Source organism: Gymnogyps californianus, chromosome 7, assembly GCF_018139145.2.
Source record: "Gymnogyps californianus isolate 813 chromosome 7, ASM1813914v2, whole genome shotgun sequence".
Classification (NCBI taxonomy): domain Eukaryota; kingdom Metazoa; phylum Chordata; class Aves; order Accipitriformes; family Cathartidae; genus Gymnogyps; species Gymnogyps californianus.
In genome coordinates, this window is record NC_059477.1 from 622534 (window position 1) to 639848 (window position 17315).

Sequence of the window (17315 nt, forward strand, 5' to 3'; positions counted from 1 at the left end):
GCTGGCGCTTCTGGGTAATTAGTGTTGTAGGAGCTGCTCCAGACACAGGAGGGCCAGTACCACGTTGTTTATCCATAGACCCTTTCTGTCTCCTGGCCACAGATCGATGCAGTTAATGAGAAACCCCGGCTCAGGGAAGAGGCAACGGATTGGGTGCTGGGAGGCTTTTGCTCCGCAGTGGGACGGGAAAGGGCGTGCAAACCCACAGGGCGTGAGGAGCCGACCGCGGGGCCGCGGGGTGCAGGCAGAACCTGGGACCATGGCCAAGCTGGTGGAGTGTGTCCCCAACTTCTCGGAGGGGAATAACAAGGAGGTGAGGGAGCGCGCGGAGGGGCTGAGGGGTGGGCAATGCCGGGGTGCTGATGGCTGGGCTGCCCCGGCGGAGGGGCTGTGCAGGCAGCACCCGCTGCCAGACTCTGCCCTGCCTCCTTTAAAGTGTTGTGCACCTTTCCCTGCCTGGCTAATGCTGAAAATGCCCAAAGGCAGCCCCTGCTCCCTTTTGGCACCTTGATGAGAAGTGGGGGCTCAGACACACACACTCCACCCCCCCACGCCCCCCACTGCCTACAGGTTGCTGTAGCACCAGGGCTCGGGGTGGTTTGGCATATCCCCTTAGAGAAATATCGCTTGCAGTTGTTGTGCCAAAACACGCCGTCCAGGTTAATGGGATCTGCGCTGGGCATCAGCCCTAGGCTGAACTTTGGCCCTGCCGGGGGCAAGGGAGTTCAGCAAACCCAAAATTGCAATAAAACCTCTGCTTCCCCCAGGAAACAGGCTTTGCAGAGCCAAATTTGTTTAGAAGCTGGCAGGGGACAGTATCCTCAGGAACAGCAATTTGTGATGGTGCTCTCCAATGTGCAGCAGCAGCCGGGTGTCTTTCCCCCACCACAGCGGGTTTGGGGCTCACTGGGAGCCAGGGGTGTCCCAAACCCCTTGGGTAGGAGTGGGATGCTTGTGCCTTTGGATCCTGCATCCTCCGCAGCGCAGGGCTGCATCCCCACTGGTCGTGGGGTCATCCCCAACCCCAGCACCAGTGGGAAGGGGGAGAGCTGAGAAAAGGCGTCCCCCACCTTGCGAAGCTGGGGCAGGGGTCTGGCTGGCTCAGCCGCCTTGCCCCCCTCCGCTGTCTGGCAGGTGATCGATGCGCTGGCGCAGGCCATCTCCCGGACGCCGGGCTGCGTGCTGCTGGATGTGGACGCCGGCGCCTCCACCAACCGCACCGTCTACACCTTCGTGGGGTCCCCCGAGGCCGTCATCGAAGGGGCACTGAGCGCAGCCCGCGTGGCTGGGCAGCTCATTGACATGAGCCGGCACACGGGTGAGCTTAGGGGCGGCGCAGGATCTGACCTGGCGCGGAGCGTCCCTCGGCTGCGGTGTGTGGTCGGCTCTGGGTCCACCTCGCATGGCTGGAGCTAAAATCAGCTGCCGGTGGCCAAGCATGGCACGTTACTGCACCTGCAGCAAGCAGTGCTGCTGGGATGGATGGTGGTGGGATGTGCAAAGCTCTTGCTCATCCTCCCGATCCAGAGAGGATGAATCCCTCCTGTCCCTGGGCTGGAGTAGACGTTACTGCCGCAAACTCAACTTTGCTCATGGTGGCAGTTCCCAGTCTGCAAAAGAGGCCGGGAAAGGGCCGTCCTCCCTCCTTGTCTGCTTGCTCTTCCCAGCTCCCCTCCTTATAACTGCCTCCTCACCAGGCGAACACCCTCGCATGGGGGCCCTGGACGTCTGCCCCTTTGTGCCAGTGATGAACGTCAGCATGGAGGAGTGCGTCACCTGCGCCCACGTCTTCGGGCAGCGCTTGGCAGTGGAGCTGGGGGTGCCCGGTGAGTGGGGGCCAGTAACCTCTGCCCGTCCCGTCCCACCCCGCATGCATCCAGCTGTGGAGAAACTGCACACCTTTTGAAAAAGCTTAACCAAATGGGGTTTGCTCCCAAATGGGCAGAACCGGACCCTGCTAGACAACGTGCTGCCAGCCCCTGCCCGGCGGTGCTCACCCCCGGCTCTGTCTTGCAGTTTACCTGTACGGAGAGGCGGCGCGGGAGGAGAGCAGGAAAGCCCTGCCTGCCATCCGTGCCGGGGAGTATGAGGCACTCCCCGAGAAGGTGAGCCTGGCAGCACCGGGCTGGGCGGCACGGGCCGGGCAGAGCCGAGCCGCACCTCTCCAGCTTCGGGGAGGGTGCCAGGGGCTGGCATAGTGCCTTCGCACCGAGAGGAGCTGATGAAACACTGTGGGTGCTGCTGAACATGGAGGTGGTCATGGCAGATGCCAGCTGGGGAGGGAGATGCCATTCCCGGGAGGGTGGCTCTTGCTGCCCGGTGGTGCCAGCCCACGCGCTCTCCTCCCTCCTCCCCAGCTTGCAAAACCAGAGTGGGCTCCCGATTTTGGGCCCCCAACCTTTGTCCCCCGGTGGGGGGCCACGGTGACGGGCGCCCGGACCTTCCTTATCGCGTACAACATCAACCTGCTCTGCACCAAGGAGCTGGCGCACCGCATCGCCCTCAACATCCGCGAGCAGGGTCGCGGCACCGACCAGGTAGCCCCGTGCCGGCAGCACGCCAGGCGCAGACCTGCTCGCCCCCGCACCTCCTGGGTCATGCCTTGACTATGGCGGGTCTTGGCAGCCCGGGCGCTTGAAGAGGGTGCAGGGCATCGGCTGGTATTTGGAGGAAGAGAACATAGCCCAGGTTTCGACCAACCTGCTGGACTTTGAGACCACACCGCTCCACGCCGTCTACGAGGAGGTCTGCCGAGACGCGGAGGTAGGTGGCGCGGGGCGGCACGCCACGCTTGTTTCAATGGGGGCTTTGCAGAGCACGTCTCCCTGCAAGTTTTTCTCCCCATCCCCAGGTCAGGCTCTGCTTTATCTCGCGCTCAGCTCAGCCAAGCTGGGCAGAGCGCTGAACGGCATGAAAACCCCAAAAGCTCAGCAACTTGCTGCTAGTCCCCAGCTCCTCCATTGAAGGCTTTTCCATGAGCTCCCCGGGTCCTTGGAAGGGATGAGGACCACCAGGCTGGGATGGTAGCGGTGGCAGGGCAGGTGGCTTTGGGGACAGTCATGTTTCTGATGTCCTTCACAGGCACTGAACCTCCCCGTGGTGGGGTCCCAGCTGGTGGGCCTTGTCCCCAAGAAGGCCATGCTGGACACGGCCGAGTTTTACATCAAGAAAGAAAAACTCTTCATCCTGGAGGAGGAACAGAAGATCAGGCTGGTAATGTGGCTCCTCCTGGTACCAAGACAAGTGTGGGATCATGAGACAGACTCAAACCACTGCCCCCCTCCCCAGCCTCCCAAAGTGGCACTGAGCAGAAATTTGGGACCACGGCAGCCCCCAGGCATGACATTTGTCTCCAGGGAAGGTGCCTGGCAAGCTGTGAGGGCACAGCAAGTGGGACAAGTTGCTTTATTGTCCTGAGGATGCTGAGATGCTCAGGGAGCAGAGAGCCCATCCCGTGAGGACAGAGTGTGGGCAGCAGCTGCCCAGCTTGCCTGCATGGAGGCCAGGAGGGGAAGGAGACCTCCCCAGAGCTCAAGGACAGTGTGTGGCGTTACGGGAAACTGCGCCAGGACCGGCGTAAGCTGGAAACGAGGAGACGGGCTCTGCTTTTCAGCTGCAGGAGGGAGGGACTTTTCCACCCTATGGGGAACGTGCTAGATAAGACCAAGCTAATTATTTATCGGTGCAGTTTCCAGTCGTTTGCAGGCGGCTGCACGCCGCCCCCAAGTCTGGGATGGGACGGGCTGGCAACGCTGGCTGTCCTTTCCCCGGGTGGTGGCCCGAGCAACTCTGCCCTAAGCTGGATCACCCATGGTTAATTAACAGCAGGGAATGAGGATGCAACGGGACTCAGTGCGACGGGGCTGATGCGGCGGTGCTGCTCCTTGCAGGTGGTCAGCCGGCTGGGCCTGGACTCCCTGTCTCCGTTTCACCCCCGGGAGCGCATCATCGAGTAGGGACCCCCATCCTGCTTCTCATCATGGTGCCCACCCCTGCCCGGATGGGGGGATCCCGCTGCCTGCGTCTTGCACTCAACTTGTTTTGGGAATGGCGCCTGCACCCAGCTCCTCTTCATACCCAGGGGACATCTCTGCCGGGTGTTGTGCAGGCGCGGGGTGGTCCCTGCTCCCAAGTGCTGATGGTTGTGAACGTGGGGTGGGGGGGCTCCAGGTCACTCGGGCAGGCAGCGGGAGCAGGTTTCGTGGCCAAACTTGAGCATGTACGCGTTAAATCCCCCACCCCATCTCCAGCCCAAATGTCACTGCCTCCGGCTCACACGCTGCCCTCCAAGGAGAGATGCATGTGTCTGCAGCGGGGAAGGAAAGGAAATCCACCCGTGCCGAGGTGAAATCAGGACGTGCACTTTAAGTCCTTGTCGCCCCCCGCCCCGGGGACGTGGCTGCAGGCATGTTTCTGTCCCACCAAACGCTGTTTGCACGAGCCCACCCTGCCTAATGCAGAGCAACCCCCCACACCACCAGGACATGTGCTCCCCAGCTGTCCATCTGTCCCCATGGGGCTCCGTGCCCTCTCCCCGACCCTCCCGCTGGGTTTTTTGGGCTGGACCCCTTCTCAAACACCTGCAGAGCCAAAGGGTGGATGAAAACCTGTTGGAGAGGGCAGTGCCGGGTGAGAAGGGACTGGGTGGTGGTGGTGGTGGGTGTCCCTGCACCTGAGGGGCTCTGACCCACGGGGCCGCTATGCCGCAGGTACCTGGTGCAGGCAGGAGAGGTGGACGGGGGGCTGGTGGCCAAGCCGCTGGGCGCCTTCGTGCGAGCAGTCGGTGGGAGGTCGGCAGCACCGGGAGGAGGCTCTGTGTCTGCAGCCGCGGCCGCCCTGGTATGTGCCCCACACCGGGGAAGGGTCCCTGCCTGCTTGGGGGGTCCTCTGGGTATGCTGAGCCCCCGAGGGGAGCTGGCACGGCAGTAGCGGCGGGCGCTGTGTCCGGCTGGAGGATTTATCCCCGTGCCCTCGCAGGGAGCGGCGCTGGGCTGCATGGTAGGGCTGATGAGCTACGGGAAGCGGCAGTTTGAGGAGCTGGACCCCATCATGAGGAAGCTGATCCCCCCCTTCCACCAGGCCATGGACGAGTTGGTGGCGATGGTGGATGCCGACTCCCGTGCCTTCAGCAGCTACATGGTGAGGTCTCATCGATGGCAGATGTCCCACAGGGAAGCGGGGGCTTTCCAGCTGGGAGAGGGGCCAGCATTGCTGCGCCCCAGTGTCCTTAGGAGCAGGGCTGTGATCCTGGCCCAAGCCAGGGCCAGGGGAAGGGACATCATCACCTAAAGGAGGTTTGCAAGAGCATGGGAGCTATCGGGTCTGCCCTGGCCCCTGGTGCAAGGCACGCTGGATCTTAGAGCAAATGGCAGCAAATCTGCTTTTCTTTGCCTGCAGGAAGCTATGAAGCTGCCAAAAAGCACCCCTGAAGAGCGGGAGAGGTGAGCTGGGCTGGTGGGGACTTCCAGACTGGGGGAGCACAGCCACCCAGTGCTCACCCTGGGGCTGTCCCCCCTCCCAGACGCACGGCTGCCATGCAACTGGGGCTGAAGACAGCCGTGAGGGTACCCTGTGCCCTGGCAGAGAAGGTGAGCGGGCTCTGGCCTGCTCTGAAGGAGCTGGCACGCCACTGCAACCTGGCCTGCAAATCCGACATCCAGGTATGGCCCCGGGCTCACGTGCTGCCCCGGCTGGGGCTTTGGAGGCTGCCGGGCTCACCGCTTTTCCCTGCAAGGTGTCCCACCGTGTCCTGACCTCCGGGATGCATCTCTCCAGCCGCGCTTCCCAAACCAGCCAGTGGTTTCTGCCCGCTAACTTTTTGGCAGCTTGCAACCCTTGTAGGAGAGCTGGCCTCCACCAGCCCTTGCCTCAGTTTTTCCGCCTGTATGGCAAAGTCATGAATGGTTCCCACTGCTGGAGCCGTGTCCTGAAAATACCGGGTTGGAAAGCTTTGCATGCCGCCGGGTCGCGGAGGGTGGGAGTCCTGCAGCGTAAGGGTCTGCCCCGCTGCAGGACCGTATGGTGGTGCTCTGGTCCAGCAGGAGAGCTTCTCACAAGGCTCTTTTCCCAGGTGGGAGCCAAAATGCTGGAAGCGGCTGTGTTTGGAGCTTACTTCAATGTCATGATCAACCTCAAAGACATAACGGATGAGAAGTTCAAGCTTGCGGTAAGCAGGGGCTGTGCGTGTGCCCCAGCCCTTGTAGTGGGGATGAGGTGGGACAGAGATGGAGAGGAAGCCCCTGGGACCCCTCCTGCCCAGGCACCCTCTCTCTTTGCCACCAGTGGGATGCATGGTGTGGATGGTGGATGGTTCTTCTGTCTTGTCGAGTGCCAAATGATGCACCTTCTCCCTCCCCACGCAGATGTCACAGAAGGTCTCCGAGCTGCTGGAGGAGGCGAAGCAAGGCTCGGCACTTGTGCTGGCGCTGCTGGAGAAGCGGGCAGCCTGAGAGGGGCTTGGGGATGGGACGGGGGCTCTGCAGCGGCAAATACAGCTGGGAAACACACTCATCCCTGCCTGGGCTCCTTTGGTATCTGCCTTGGGAGAGCTGCTCCACTCAGGCAGATCCCAGTGTCATGTCCCCTGCTGGTCTTTCCCTGGCCAAGGGTGATTTTTGCTGTCTGGGGCTTAGACCTCAGTCTCCATCCCCCCCATCCCTGGGGCAGAAGGAGCTGGCTGGGCTGGCAGTGCCTGGGGCCACAGGGATCCCAAGGGAGGGGACAGCAGGGACCCTGTGGCCCTACCCAGGAGGAGATCCCCATGCGCGAGCACGTCCTGACCCTGCACACCCCTGGGTGTTTCTGTGCCCAGAAAACTTGCTAAGACACCCCCCTGCCTGCAGGGCTGGGGCAAGACCTGGCACAGTCCTTTTCTGCGAGGTGTCTTTTTGACAGTGCATGACGAAACCAGCCCATTGCATTGCTCACTGGCCCGGGAAGGGAGTGCTGCCAAATGCGGGGCAGCATCGGGGGTGTTAGCGGGGAGATGGGGATGGGACAGGAGGAGCTCTGCCCCCTCCTCATAGCCACCCTGGGAGGAAGACGTGAGCATCGGGGCATCCAGCCCTGCCTCCTGTCTCTGTTGACCGGGTCTGATGGCAGATATCACCTCCACCACCCGCACACCATGGCAGCACCCTGAGCAGTGTCACAGGGAGTCGTTAGCTGGACCCTGAGCCCCGCTGTCCCACAGCAGTGCCTGTGGGAGGGTGACCCCCCTGTGCCAGCACCCCCCAGCCAGGGTTCGTGGTGGGGACGCCTGACTCACCCCATCAGCTGACGCCGGGAGGTGAAACCACCACCCTCCGTCTCCTGTTTTTATCAGCCCTGTGGGACCTTTGTGCCGGCTGGGAGCGGTGTGTTGACGTTTCCCGCGTGCCCATGGTGATGGCCGTGGCGCAGGGAGCGGTGTGGCCGGTTCCACCGCTCGGCGGTGTCACCCCTGCCCGCCGCACCCCTCTTCGCCTGGGCCAGGCCCCGGTATTTAACGGGTGCCCAGGAGAGGCGTGCCGAGGACGGCGATCGGGGGTGCTGCTGGCGGCGGTGCTTTCAGAGGGTGCTGCCAGCATCGCCTCTGCTGGGAGCTTTTCTGCAGGTTCGGTGAGTGAAAGCGGCTCCCCGAGGCAGCAGTGCCTGGCGGGGCGCAGGGCAGCCGGGGAGCACCGGGGCAGTGGGAGCATGGGCACCCGAGGGTCAGGGTGCACCGTCCCCATGGCTGGCGCTGCACCAAGACATGGTGTCCCCAGCCCCTCGTGGTCTACGAGGACGTGGGCTGGGCACCCAGGCTCGGCTGGAGCCGGTTTATTATCTCCATTAACAATGGAAACCACATGCCCAGGCTTTGAGGGTGCACAGAGGTAGGGACGTCGCTCTCGGGGTCAGCGCTGTCACCCAAAGGTACGGGGTGGCTGTCAGGGTCTGCAGGGGACGGCACTCCTGGGGAAGTGAGCGTGATCTCTGTGCCCCGGGGCAGAGGAGCCGGGTCCCAGCTGCTGGCAGGGGGATGACGTCCCCGTGACAGGAGGTGCCACAAGGGAGGACTGACGGTGCCTGTCCCTTCCCTTGCAGCTCGAGGGCCACGGAAGATGTGGAACCCCAACCCAGGTGAGGGGCCGCGGGGCCGGGCAGGGCTGTGGGTACCACATAGCCATTGGGGCTCGGAGAGGGACTCAGTGCAATCGCCACAGGGACCTGGGGGGATTACCTGCCTACCAAAGGGGAGTGGGGCATCATTTATGAGGAGGGGGTAGACCGGGAGGAGTCCTTTGGGTACTCGGGTACACCAGCTCCCCACATTGCCTATCCAGGGAGAGCCCGGCTCTGCTCGCTAACAGCTCCCCTCTTCTTCCTAGGTGCGCCCGGAGGGGTGCCACCACTCCAAGGCCAAATTTGCCCACCTGCCCCTCCGGGCTACCCTAGTCCCGGAACTCCAGCAGGTCCCTACCCTGGCTACCCTCAAGTGCTGCCTGGCGCCCCCGGGGCCTGTCCCTCGGGACCCCCAGGTGGCTATCCCTGTGGCCCCTCTCCACCTGGCCCCTACCCGCCGGGGCAGCACCCCCATGGGCACCCCCCGCCGGGGTATCATCCCCATGGGCACCCCCTGCCAGGGCATCACCCCCATGGGCACCCCCCGCCAGGGCATCATCCCCATGGGCACCCCCCATCAGGACATCACCCCCATGGGCACCCCCCACCGTGCCCCACTGACTGCCATCAGAAGCACCATAAGAAGCACAAGAAGAAGCACTCCAAGCACCATGGAGGCAAGGTAAGAGTAAGGCGGCAGCGGACCCCTCCGAATCTGTGCTGTGGTCCTTCGGACCCCCCCACGCATGCCACAACATCCAGCCCGGGCAGCTGGGGCTCCCCCCTCCCGCTCCGCAGTGGCTGGAGCAGGCTGCCAACACCTCAGTGGCTTTTTTTAGACGTGGAGACTCCTGTTTGGTTAATAAATAGGCAAGCATGAGTCATTTCAAGCGAGTTTTTTGAAACACGATCCATGAAATTCCTTGAAGCCATTCAGAACAGTGACACAGCTCAGGGTGCACCACGCAGTGTATTAAATCCCAGGACTTTGTCCTGCTCACCCGAGAGCGAGTCGTGTCTCCGTAAGGGACATTCGCTCAGTGTCCTGCAGGAGACGAGCAGTTCAGTTCCCTCTTAAAAACCACAACCCCCTCCCCAAAAAAAGGAAAAGCAATGGAGGAGATGCAAAAGGAGATGCTGCAGGAAATGCCCTTCCAGGGACAGGCACCATCTGGAGTAGGTCTGAGTGAGGGACTGCTAAACAAGACCCCAATTCCACCATCAGAGGTAGGAGCATTTCCCAAACTAAGCAAACCATCAGCTCCTCTTGCTGTTTAACGGCTTGGAAAGTGATCTGCCTTGACGTTCGCCCTCACTGGCAGAGCGCAGAACCCTTCTGGAGGTTGCTTAATTGGCCTGAACAGCCTTGTAAAATAATAATTAAAAAAACAGCCCTCCCACCATATGCCCATAACTATACTCTCAAAGCAGAAAAATAATGGCTCCGAACTGTAAAACGTGGCTTGGAAGAGCCTTGCAATAAACATTGCGGTGATGTGTGGTGGGCTGACCCTGGCTGGATGCCAGGTGCCCACCGAAGCCGCTCTATCACTCCCCCTCCTCAACCGGACAGGGGGAGAGAAAATAAAACGAAAGGCTCGTGGGTCGAGATAAGGACAGGGAGATCACTCACCAGTTACCATCATGGGCAAACCAGACTCGACTTGGGGAAAAAACTAGCTTAATTTATTACTAGTCAAATCAGAGCAGGATAATGAGAAATAAAACCAAATCTTAAAACACCTTCCCCCCACCCCTCCCTTCTTCCCAGGCTTAACTTTACTCCCAATTTTCTCTACCTCCTCCCGCCCCGAGTGGCGCAGGGGGATGGGGAATGGGGGTTTGGGTCAGTTCATCACACGTTGTCTCTGCTGCTCCTTCCTCCTCAGGCGGAGGACTCCTCACACTCTTCCCCTGCTCCAGCGTGGGGTCCCTCCCACGGGAGACAGTCCTTCACGAACTTCTCCAATGCGAGTCCTTCCCACGGGCTGCAGTTCTTCACGAACTGCTCCAGCGTGGGTCCCTTCCACGGGGTGCAGTCCTTCAGGAGCAGACTGCTCCAGCGTGGGTCCCCCGCGGGGTCACAAGCCCTGCCAGCAAACCTGCTTCAGCGTGGGCTCCTCTCTCCACGGGGCCACGGGTCCTGCCAGGAGCCTGCTCCAGCGCGTGCTTCCCACGGGGTCACAGCGTCTTTCGGGCATCCCCCTGCTCCGGCGTGGGGTCCTCCACGCAGGTGGATATCTGCTCCCCCGTGGACCTCCATGGGCTGCAGGGGGACAGCCTGCCTCACCATGGTCTTCCCCACGGGCTGCAGGGGAATCTCTCTGCTCGAGCGCCTGGAGCACCTCCTCCCCCTCCTTCTTCACTGACCTTGGTGGCTGCGGAGTTGTTTATCTCACATATTCTCACTCCTCTCTCTCTCTGCAACTGCTACTCCCCTGTAACTTCTTTTCCCTTTCTTAAATATGTTATCCCAGAGGCGCTACCACTGTCGCTGATGGGCTCGGCCTTGGCCAGCGGCGGGTCCGCCTTGGAACCCGCTGGCATTAACTTTATCGGACATAGGGGAAGATTCCAGCAGCCTCTCACAGAAGCCACCCCTGTAGCCCCCCCCGCCCCGCTACCAAAACCTTGCCGCGCAAACCCAATACATGATGTTACTAGTAGCTATTTTATCTTCAAGTCAAGGTATCCCAGCCGGGGTTTGCTGTGCTGACTCCCACGCAGGCTGCATGGCCCCCTGGGGCCTCGACATTAACTAATTACTGGCTTGCAATCCAGCCAGCGTGCAAACCTGAGGGCACGCTTTTTGCAGGTGTGTAAAGACACCTGGGGAGAAGTGGGTCTGCAGCCACCACTGCTGCACTCTCAACCTGGACCCAGCTGGGCACTGGGAACGAGCACCCACCACAGGATTGTTAACGCCGATCAGAAATGGCGTGAAAGAGGGTTGTGCTATCCTAAAGTTGGTTTTATCATCTCCTCCAGCACGGCAGCAGCTCAAGCAGCTCAAGCAGCAGTTCTGACTCTGACTGAAGAGGACATCTCCCACCCGCACGGCGTTGAAGCGATGAAACGCGAAGTGGAACGCCCCATGGGAACCACCTGCATGTTGCTCCACTCCCTTCCCCTTTCTCTGAGAGCGGCGTTTTGCCTGCTGAGTGATTTTCTTGTTTTTAGCTTGTAAACTCTTTGACCTGGAATTGTGGTGAGATGATGGGCAGCAGCTCTGTCCTCTGTCTTTCCGGAGACCCCACTGAAAGTCAACCCCAAGGCTGCAGGTAGCAGCGTGGGGAGCATCACGTGCTGGTTTGCCGTCTGCTGGTGTCCGCCTGTTTTTTCCTGTGCAACGATGCTGGCTGCTAACGTGGATCCCACCACCCATAAAAGTCCTTAAATTTCGTGTGACCTTTCCCAGCCGTGGCAGAAGGGCTGGCTAGGGAATGCTGTAACTTTCCCCTTGCTGCACTATATGCATTGCCATCCTCCACGCCAGGGTAATAATCAATAGGAAAAAGTAGTGAGCTCTCTTTCTGAAGCCCCTGAGCCATGGCCACGGGACTGCAGCATGCTTGCTTGGAAAGGTGAAAAGCCTGGCAGTGCTTTCACCACAGCAATTTTAACACAGGGCTGCTTTTGCTGCTGTTTTATTTTTGTTTTGCCCATTGCCATAGCTCAAGAGGACCCTTTCCCAGCCCTGTTCTCAAGAAGGCTTTGCTGCCAGCCGGTGCGACTGGCTGCTGGACGCAGTGGCACAAACATGAGCAGCTCACCGTGGCAGAGGGAATCTCCAAAAGAGGTGGCGCAGCCCATCTCACCCAGATTTACTGCCAGCGCAGCCGCCTTCGTCCTTGTTGCACTGCTGGCTGGGAATGTATGCGCGCTGGGGCAGTGGGATTTCACTCCTGCAGCTCCTCTCTGGATGCAGTTGTGTTTTGTCCTGTGACCCTCGAAGCTCCCCCACAGTTCTCCTTTCCGAAGGAGGGAAAACACGGCAGGGACACTGCAGCATGCATGGCCACAGCTTCCCACCGCCGTGCCTGCCCTGGCTTGTGCCCGTGCGGCGAGCCCTCCCCTGCACCCGTGCTGCCAGCTCTGCTGCACCCCATGCCTGGGGTCCCCTACGCACAGCCCGCACCCTGCCCAGCCTCTCCTCCCCATCCCACCTCCACCACCTCAGTCCTTGGAGGGTTCCCCTGCCCCACTGTCCTGGCTCGAGACACGTAAGTGTTGGATGCAAGAGGGGCTGAAGAAAGCGCGGGTAAAGCCCGACTCAGGTGCAGTGCCACCTTCATGGTGGGGAAAGGCGCAGCCCCCTCAAAGAGGGGCACCTGAGCTCTCCTCACCCACAAACGGGTGAGGAACACAAAGCCGGTGAGGAATGAAGGCACGGTCTTCGTCGCGCTGAGAGGTCACGGTCTGGACAGGCACTGCGGGGGTGCGGGGCCTGGGAGCAGAGGAACAGGTCTGCGAGGGGACTGGTGGAGACAGCGGGGAGGGTTGGAGGGGCTGCGTCAGCCTCCCGTGGTCCTTCAGGTCCTCAGCAGCGCCCCGTGACCCCTGTGCTGCAGGGACCCCTGGCCTTGTGCTCCAGCATTTGCGAGGAGAGGCAGAATACAAACTCATCTGGACTTACCAGCTTAGCACCAGAAGAATCAGCCGCTCATTAAAAATATTTAAAAAAAAAAGAGAGAAAAACTACAGAATAAAGAGGCTTTTTCAGGATAGGGTGAAAAGAGTTTGTTTATTTTCGCAGACAGCACAATTCAAGTTCAAATCTGGGCATTGCTCAGCAGATACTGGTGGGAAGAAGGCACCACGGTTACTTGGAGCACATTGGGATGACAGGGAGGCAGCTCCAGCGGCTGCCCAGTATTTTGTGAGATGCTGGGAGGCATGCTGCCCACCCTCACTTGGGTGCAGTAATAAATGAACAGGTTCTGATGAAGGTTGGAATGGCAGAAGGAAGCAAGGGAGATCTGGCCCACAGGAAAATAAAGACCTTAAAGATGATCTGTGAAATTTAGGATAGCTAGAGCCCCAAAAGGAGCATCTGCAGACAACTGTAGAAGGCAGCAAAACCTCTCACCATCCTGTTGCTCCCGGGAAAGAGGAGCAAGCCACCAAGGGCCATGCAAAAGGAAAGCAAGTTGCTGACTATTTCAAGCAGCATGTGTTGTGTCATAAACTCACTCGGTTCTCTCAGGGTGGAAGCACCGAGAAAACAAAAAAGATGAGATAATCTGGAAAAGAGTTTGCTAAAGAACGGGGGATGTCACAACTGTAAAGCTCCTCACAGGACACTGAGGCATATTGAGATTTTTTGAAAACTAGAGATGATCATTTGTCCTGCTACACTGGAAAGGTTTCTCACTTCTCTGATAAGCCCTCCTAGGATTACAGTACGTACGCAAGTCATGGTTTGGTGTGTGTAAAGCTTTAACAGAAGTACGTTGTATGGCTCTGTATCCTGCTTCGATCTTGGTTTTAATTAGCACCATAAATGTAAGATACACGAGTTTTCATCATGAAAATCAAAAAAGAGCTCTGGATTTTGGCTAGAAAGGAGGACCCAGAGGGCAGCTGTTCTGGGCCAGCTCAGAGTTGCTAGCAACCATACAGAGGGAAGAAAATAAAACAGGTAATATCAGGGGTGTGTATACTGGTGAGAGGAGGACATGTGCACTCCATTTAACATATCCACCTAATGAACCTGTCGAAGAAGCTGGGCTGGGAGAGGCTGTCATAGTCCTTCTCCCGGAAGATGGCTGCCCGGTCCCCGAGGCCAAGCTTCAGCAGGACATCCATGTCTACGTCACTCCCAAGAGCCACTACTGTGGGCATGACGTCTTGCTTCTTCATGGAGTTGATGGCCTCCTCGAGGTTCTTGCTTCCTGTGATGCCGTCAGTGATGAAGACGAAGGAGAGCTCAGCATTGCGCCGGGCGAGTCGCTGCCCGTCTCCCGGGCTGAGCACGATGTTGTTGATGGCATGTATGATGGCTGACCCGATGTTGGAAGATGAGTCCAGGTACTTGATCTGCGCCAGGGCGTTGGAGATTTCCGTCAGGTTGTAGGTCAGTGGGAAGACCACATCCTGGTCCCTCTCACTGCCGTACTGCAGCAGCGCAATCCGGGCATTCATGTTGTCGCTGTTGCTCCTGGCCAGTGTGAGCTGTCGGGCCACCTCCTCCACAAAGTGGTGGGCCCTGTGGAAATTCTGCTCCCCGATCCTTTCAGAGCCATCAAGCAAGAAGACGACGTCAACGGGGCGCTGTGTGCACTGGGCCACTGCAAGCTCTGCAGGAGAAAGAAGAAGACAAGAGTTGGGAGCATAAGAAAGCCTACAGGATAAGGTCGGGACTCGCCTCGGGCAGTCTGGGCTGGAGTCGCCTCTGTGCATCTTTGTCCAAAGAAGGACCAGCCCCACTCTGCTGCCAAAGCCTGTCTTTGCAGCTGGTAATGTAGGAGCTTTGCTTCTGATGCCCTCAGCTCCTGGGCACTAGGTCCTAATGAATGTTAATTCTGGGGTCTAGGACAGACCTCCACAAGATTAGACAAGTTTGTGCATTTCAGTCCCAGAATTACATCCACCTTCTTACAGCAGTTCCCAGCTCTTATCTGTGAGAGGAATATCTCGAGATTAATGGCAAGCAGTGTCGGCAAACCTCTCGGTTACTTCTAGAGAGTGGATTACTTTCAGAGTTACTCTTCACACACAGATTTGTAGGACGAAAGCTGTTTTCATACCTTTCACCCAGATTAGTTTAATCAGCAATCACTAATTCCTGAACAGCTTACAAAGGTTGGGTCGTATGGTTGGAAACCAAGACTATCCTTGTCGGTGCACCTGTTCATAGTAAAGCAGCTTTTGTAATATATAACAGACCAATATTTGAGTGAAACACAGCAGGACATCGTTCTTCAGTCACGCAGAACAGCACCTGTCCACAAAGCGGGCATGTGGGCATATGAATATACACAGTGAATGAACTCAGAAAAACAAGGAGAAGAAAATAGCTATCTTTGGAGTCAGCTGTTAGTTAGGGACCATTATTTCATCCCTTTGCAGTAGTTACATGTATTGCATTTGGTGTTCCTCTGCATGCACTGCTTCTCCGAGAAACACTTCCATTTTCAACACTGTTGAATTTTCTTCTTCTTTTGAGTTTACTTCTCTGCTGAAAGCACTAGTCAGGAATACAATTGCAACAGCAGTATTGATTTGTGGTGTACACGCTGCGGCTGGCCACCCCCTGAGTTGGCAGCAGGGCAATGGCCATATCACTGTCAAGCAATTCTGTGGCTCTAAGACTGCATCTCGAAAGAGTGAAATCCTGGAGCCGATGTCATGTTGTGTTGCATGACTGGCAAGGGGTAGGAGATTCTGGAGCAGCCCCAGCTTGAGCATCCATTTCTGGCAACGAGGGGTAACTTTTGGGATAGGAGTATCACGTTAGGTTGAATTTCCATACTATGAGCAAATCCAACCTGACAAAGTGCTTCCTCAGTGCTGAATGCTGCTACACCTGGATTCAGCACGGTGGGGTGCTGAACTAGTGTAATTCCTTGTATGAGCTGAGCAACAAATAGATCACTGTTCAGCACATGAGTGTGTAGTCAACATTCGGCAAACAGCAAAGTTATATTTTAAGTAAAGTAGATACATGCACTCTTGAGACTACAGAGACAGCGTCCCAACATGAATCCAACAGCACAAAGTAGTGTAGCAGAAGCTCTGATGGTGCACATCATTGAGCCCGCAGACTATTTGGCACCACTTCCATCCGTGATAAAATAGTCAAACCTGATGCAGGAACTTCTGCTGGTACTTGTGGTTTAACCTAACTCCCTGGACATCGCCACAGTCCGTGGTTGTTTCTGTATCATGTTCCCTGACCTTGTAGACTTGCATTTCTCCTTAGCCCACACTGTAAAACATATCTACAACGATGGCATGCTTTGAATGGTGCTTACTGCACATTGTCTTACTGCGAACGACAGGCTTCTGCAATGCCAGTTCTGAGTGCAGTAGAAACCAATCTCCAAGCGATGCTTTTTCCCCCATGAGCTTTTTGACCACCGCATTTCCAAATTCAACTGCGATACTCCGCTCCTTTAAAGCAATAAAGGTACGTACTCACCTCTGCCCAACGTTCCTTGAAAAATGTTGTCTAAAGGTACATTGATGCTGCAGTTCCCGGTATGCAGGCGCTGCTGCCTCAAGGATACTTTGCCTTGGCAGCACCTGCACTCCTGGTCCTCACCTGCTCTGTGCAGTCGTGGAGGGGGAAAGGCATGAAGGCATGGCCCTCGCAACCACACAGTCCAAAATCTAAGTAGAGGGTCTGCAAAAGCTGGAGGAAGCGGGCGGGTGGGAGTAAGGGCTGCGTATCGTGTTGGGGAAGTCTTACCAGGCTGTCTCTCTTTTCGCTTGTCTACATGTAGTCGTGTTTCTTGTGATAAGCAAGATCCACCCCCCTCCCACCTGACCTGAAGCAAGCCTTAAGAGCTCCTAGTTAAGCAGACAGCGGCTGAGAGCAGCGTCACTCCGCAGAGCTTCAGCAAGAGCGTAATGCATGGATGGCTCTCCAGGCAGCCTCTCCTGCAGGAGCACTCCACCAAGACTCCTCTTGCTGCTCAGCCCTCACGGCTGTGTGATAAGATGCCTTTACATATGAGTTATCCCATGGGAACATAACATAGATGCAAGCAACGCAGCAAAACCTTGGGTTTGTCCTGCTCAGTGTCACGCTTTGGTTGCAGCTTGTTCCCATTTCTGAGAGGCTGAGGACCCAAGCGCCCTTTCCTGCAGCAAGGAACGAGATTCTTGTCCTTAACGGGGAGATAAGCTCTCGGAGGCACCGCCACGAATTAGGCCAACTGAAATCTTCACATCATGCTTTTAACTGGAGCACCAGTCCTTCTCGTGTGGCTTACAGCAAGGCACGAATGCCTGCAGCTCACCGTACTGCATGCCGTGTGCTAGGACACAGCTGAGGACGTCTAACAGAGACAGCACAAAACCCAGAAATACCATGAGGGCGTCTAACAGAGACAGCACAAAAAGCAGAAATACCAGCCATTTTCCTGCCATTAGCAACCCATCTAGTTACGTGCATGTGCAAAGTAACCCCACCCATTCACATCATGTTCCTGCTGCTTCTAAAACCTGGGTAACTTGTATTTCTGCTATCGTTTCGCAGTGTTGACAGTGGAGGTGAAAGCGAT

General features: G+C 57.7%; 3 protein-coding genes across 3 annotated transcripts in view; 2 read left to right on the forward strand and 1 right to left on the reverse strand.

Moving 5' to 3' along the window:
• The first annotated feature begins 259 nt into the window (after window positions 1–259).
• On the forward strand, window positions 260–6449 carry FTCD (formimidoyltransferase cyclodeaminase). Its single transcript, XM_050900377.1, has 14 exons — window positions 260–313; window positions 1135–1318; window positions 1698–1826; window positions 2017–2105; window positions 2358–2537; window positions 2626–2763; window positions 3082–3213; window positions 3891–3952; window positions 4710–4839; window positions 4978–5139; window positions 5398–5441; window positions 5522–5660; window positions 6071–6166; window positions 6363–6449. Exons 1-14 carry the CDS (start codon window positions 260–262, stop codon window positions 6447–6449), a joined length of 1626 nt encoding a protein of 541 aa, XP_050756334.1.
• A 931-nt stretch (window positions 6450–7380) lies between these two features.
• On the forward strand, window positions 7381–11351 carry LOC127018355 (uncharacterized). Its single transcript, XM_050899947.1, has 4 exons — window positions 7381–7599; window positions 8068–8103; window positions 8352–8767; window positions 11074–11351. The coding sequence occupies exons 1-4, from the start codon at window positions 7381–7383 to the stop codon at window positions 11270–11272; spliced, it is 870 nt and encodes a 289-aa protein (XP_050755904.1). The 3' UTR covers window positions 11273–11351.
• Window positions 11352–12810: 1459 nt separating this feature from the next.
• The window catches only part of COL6A2 (collagen type VI alpha 2 chain), a 29043-nt gene continuing 24538 nt past the window's right edge, over window positions 12811–17315 (reverse strand). The window contains exon 28 of the mRNA XM_050899514.1: window positions 12811–14384. Within this exon, the coding sequence (XP_050755471.1) occupies window positions 13777–14384 (608 nt within the window). The 3' untranslated portion in view covers window positions 12811–13776. The remainder of the gene's footprint in view (window positions 14385–17315) is intronic.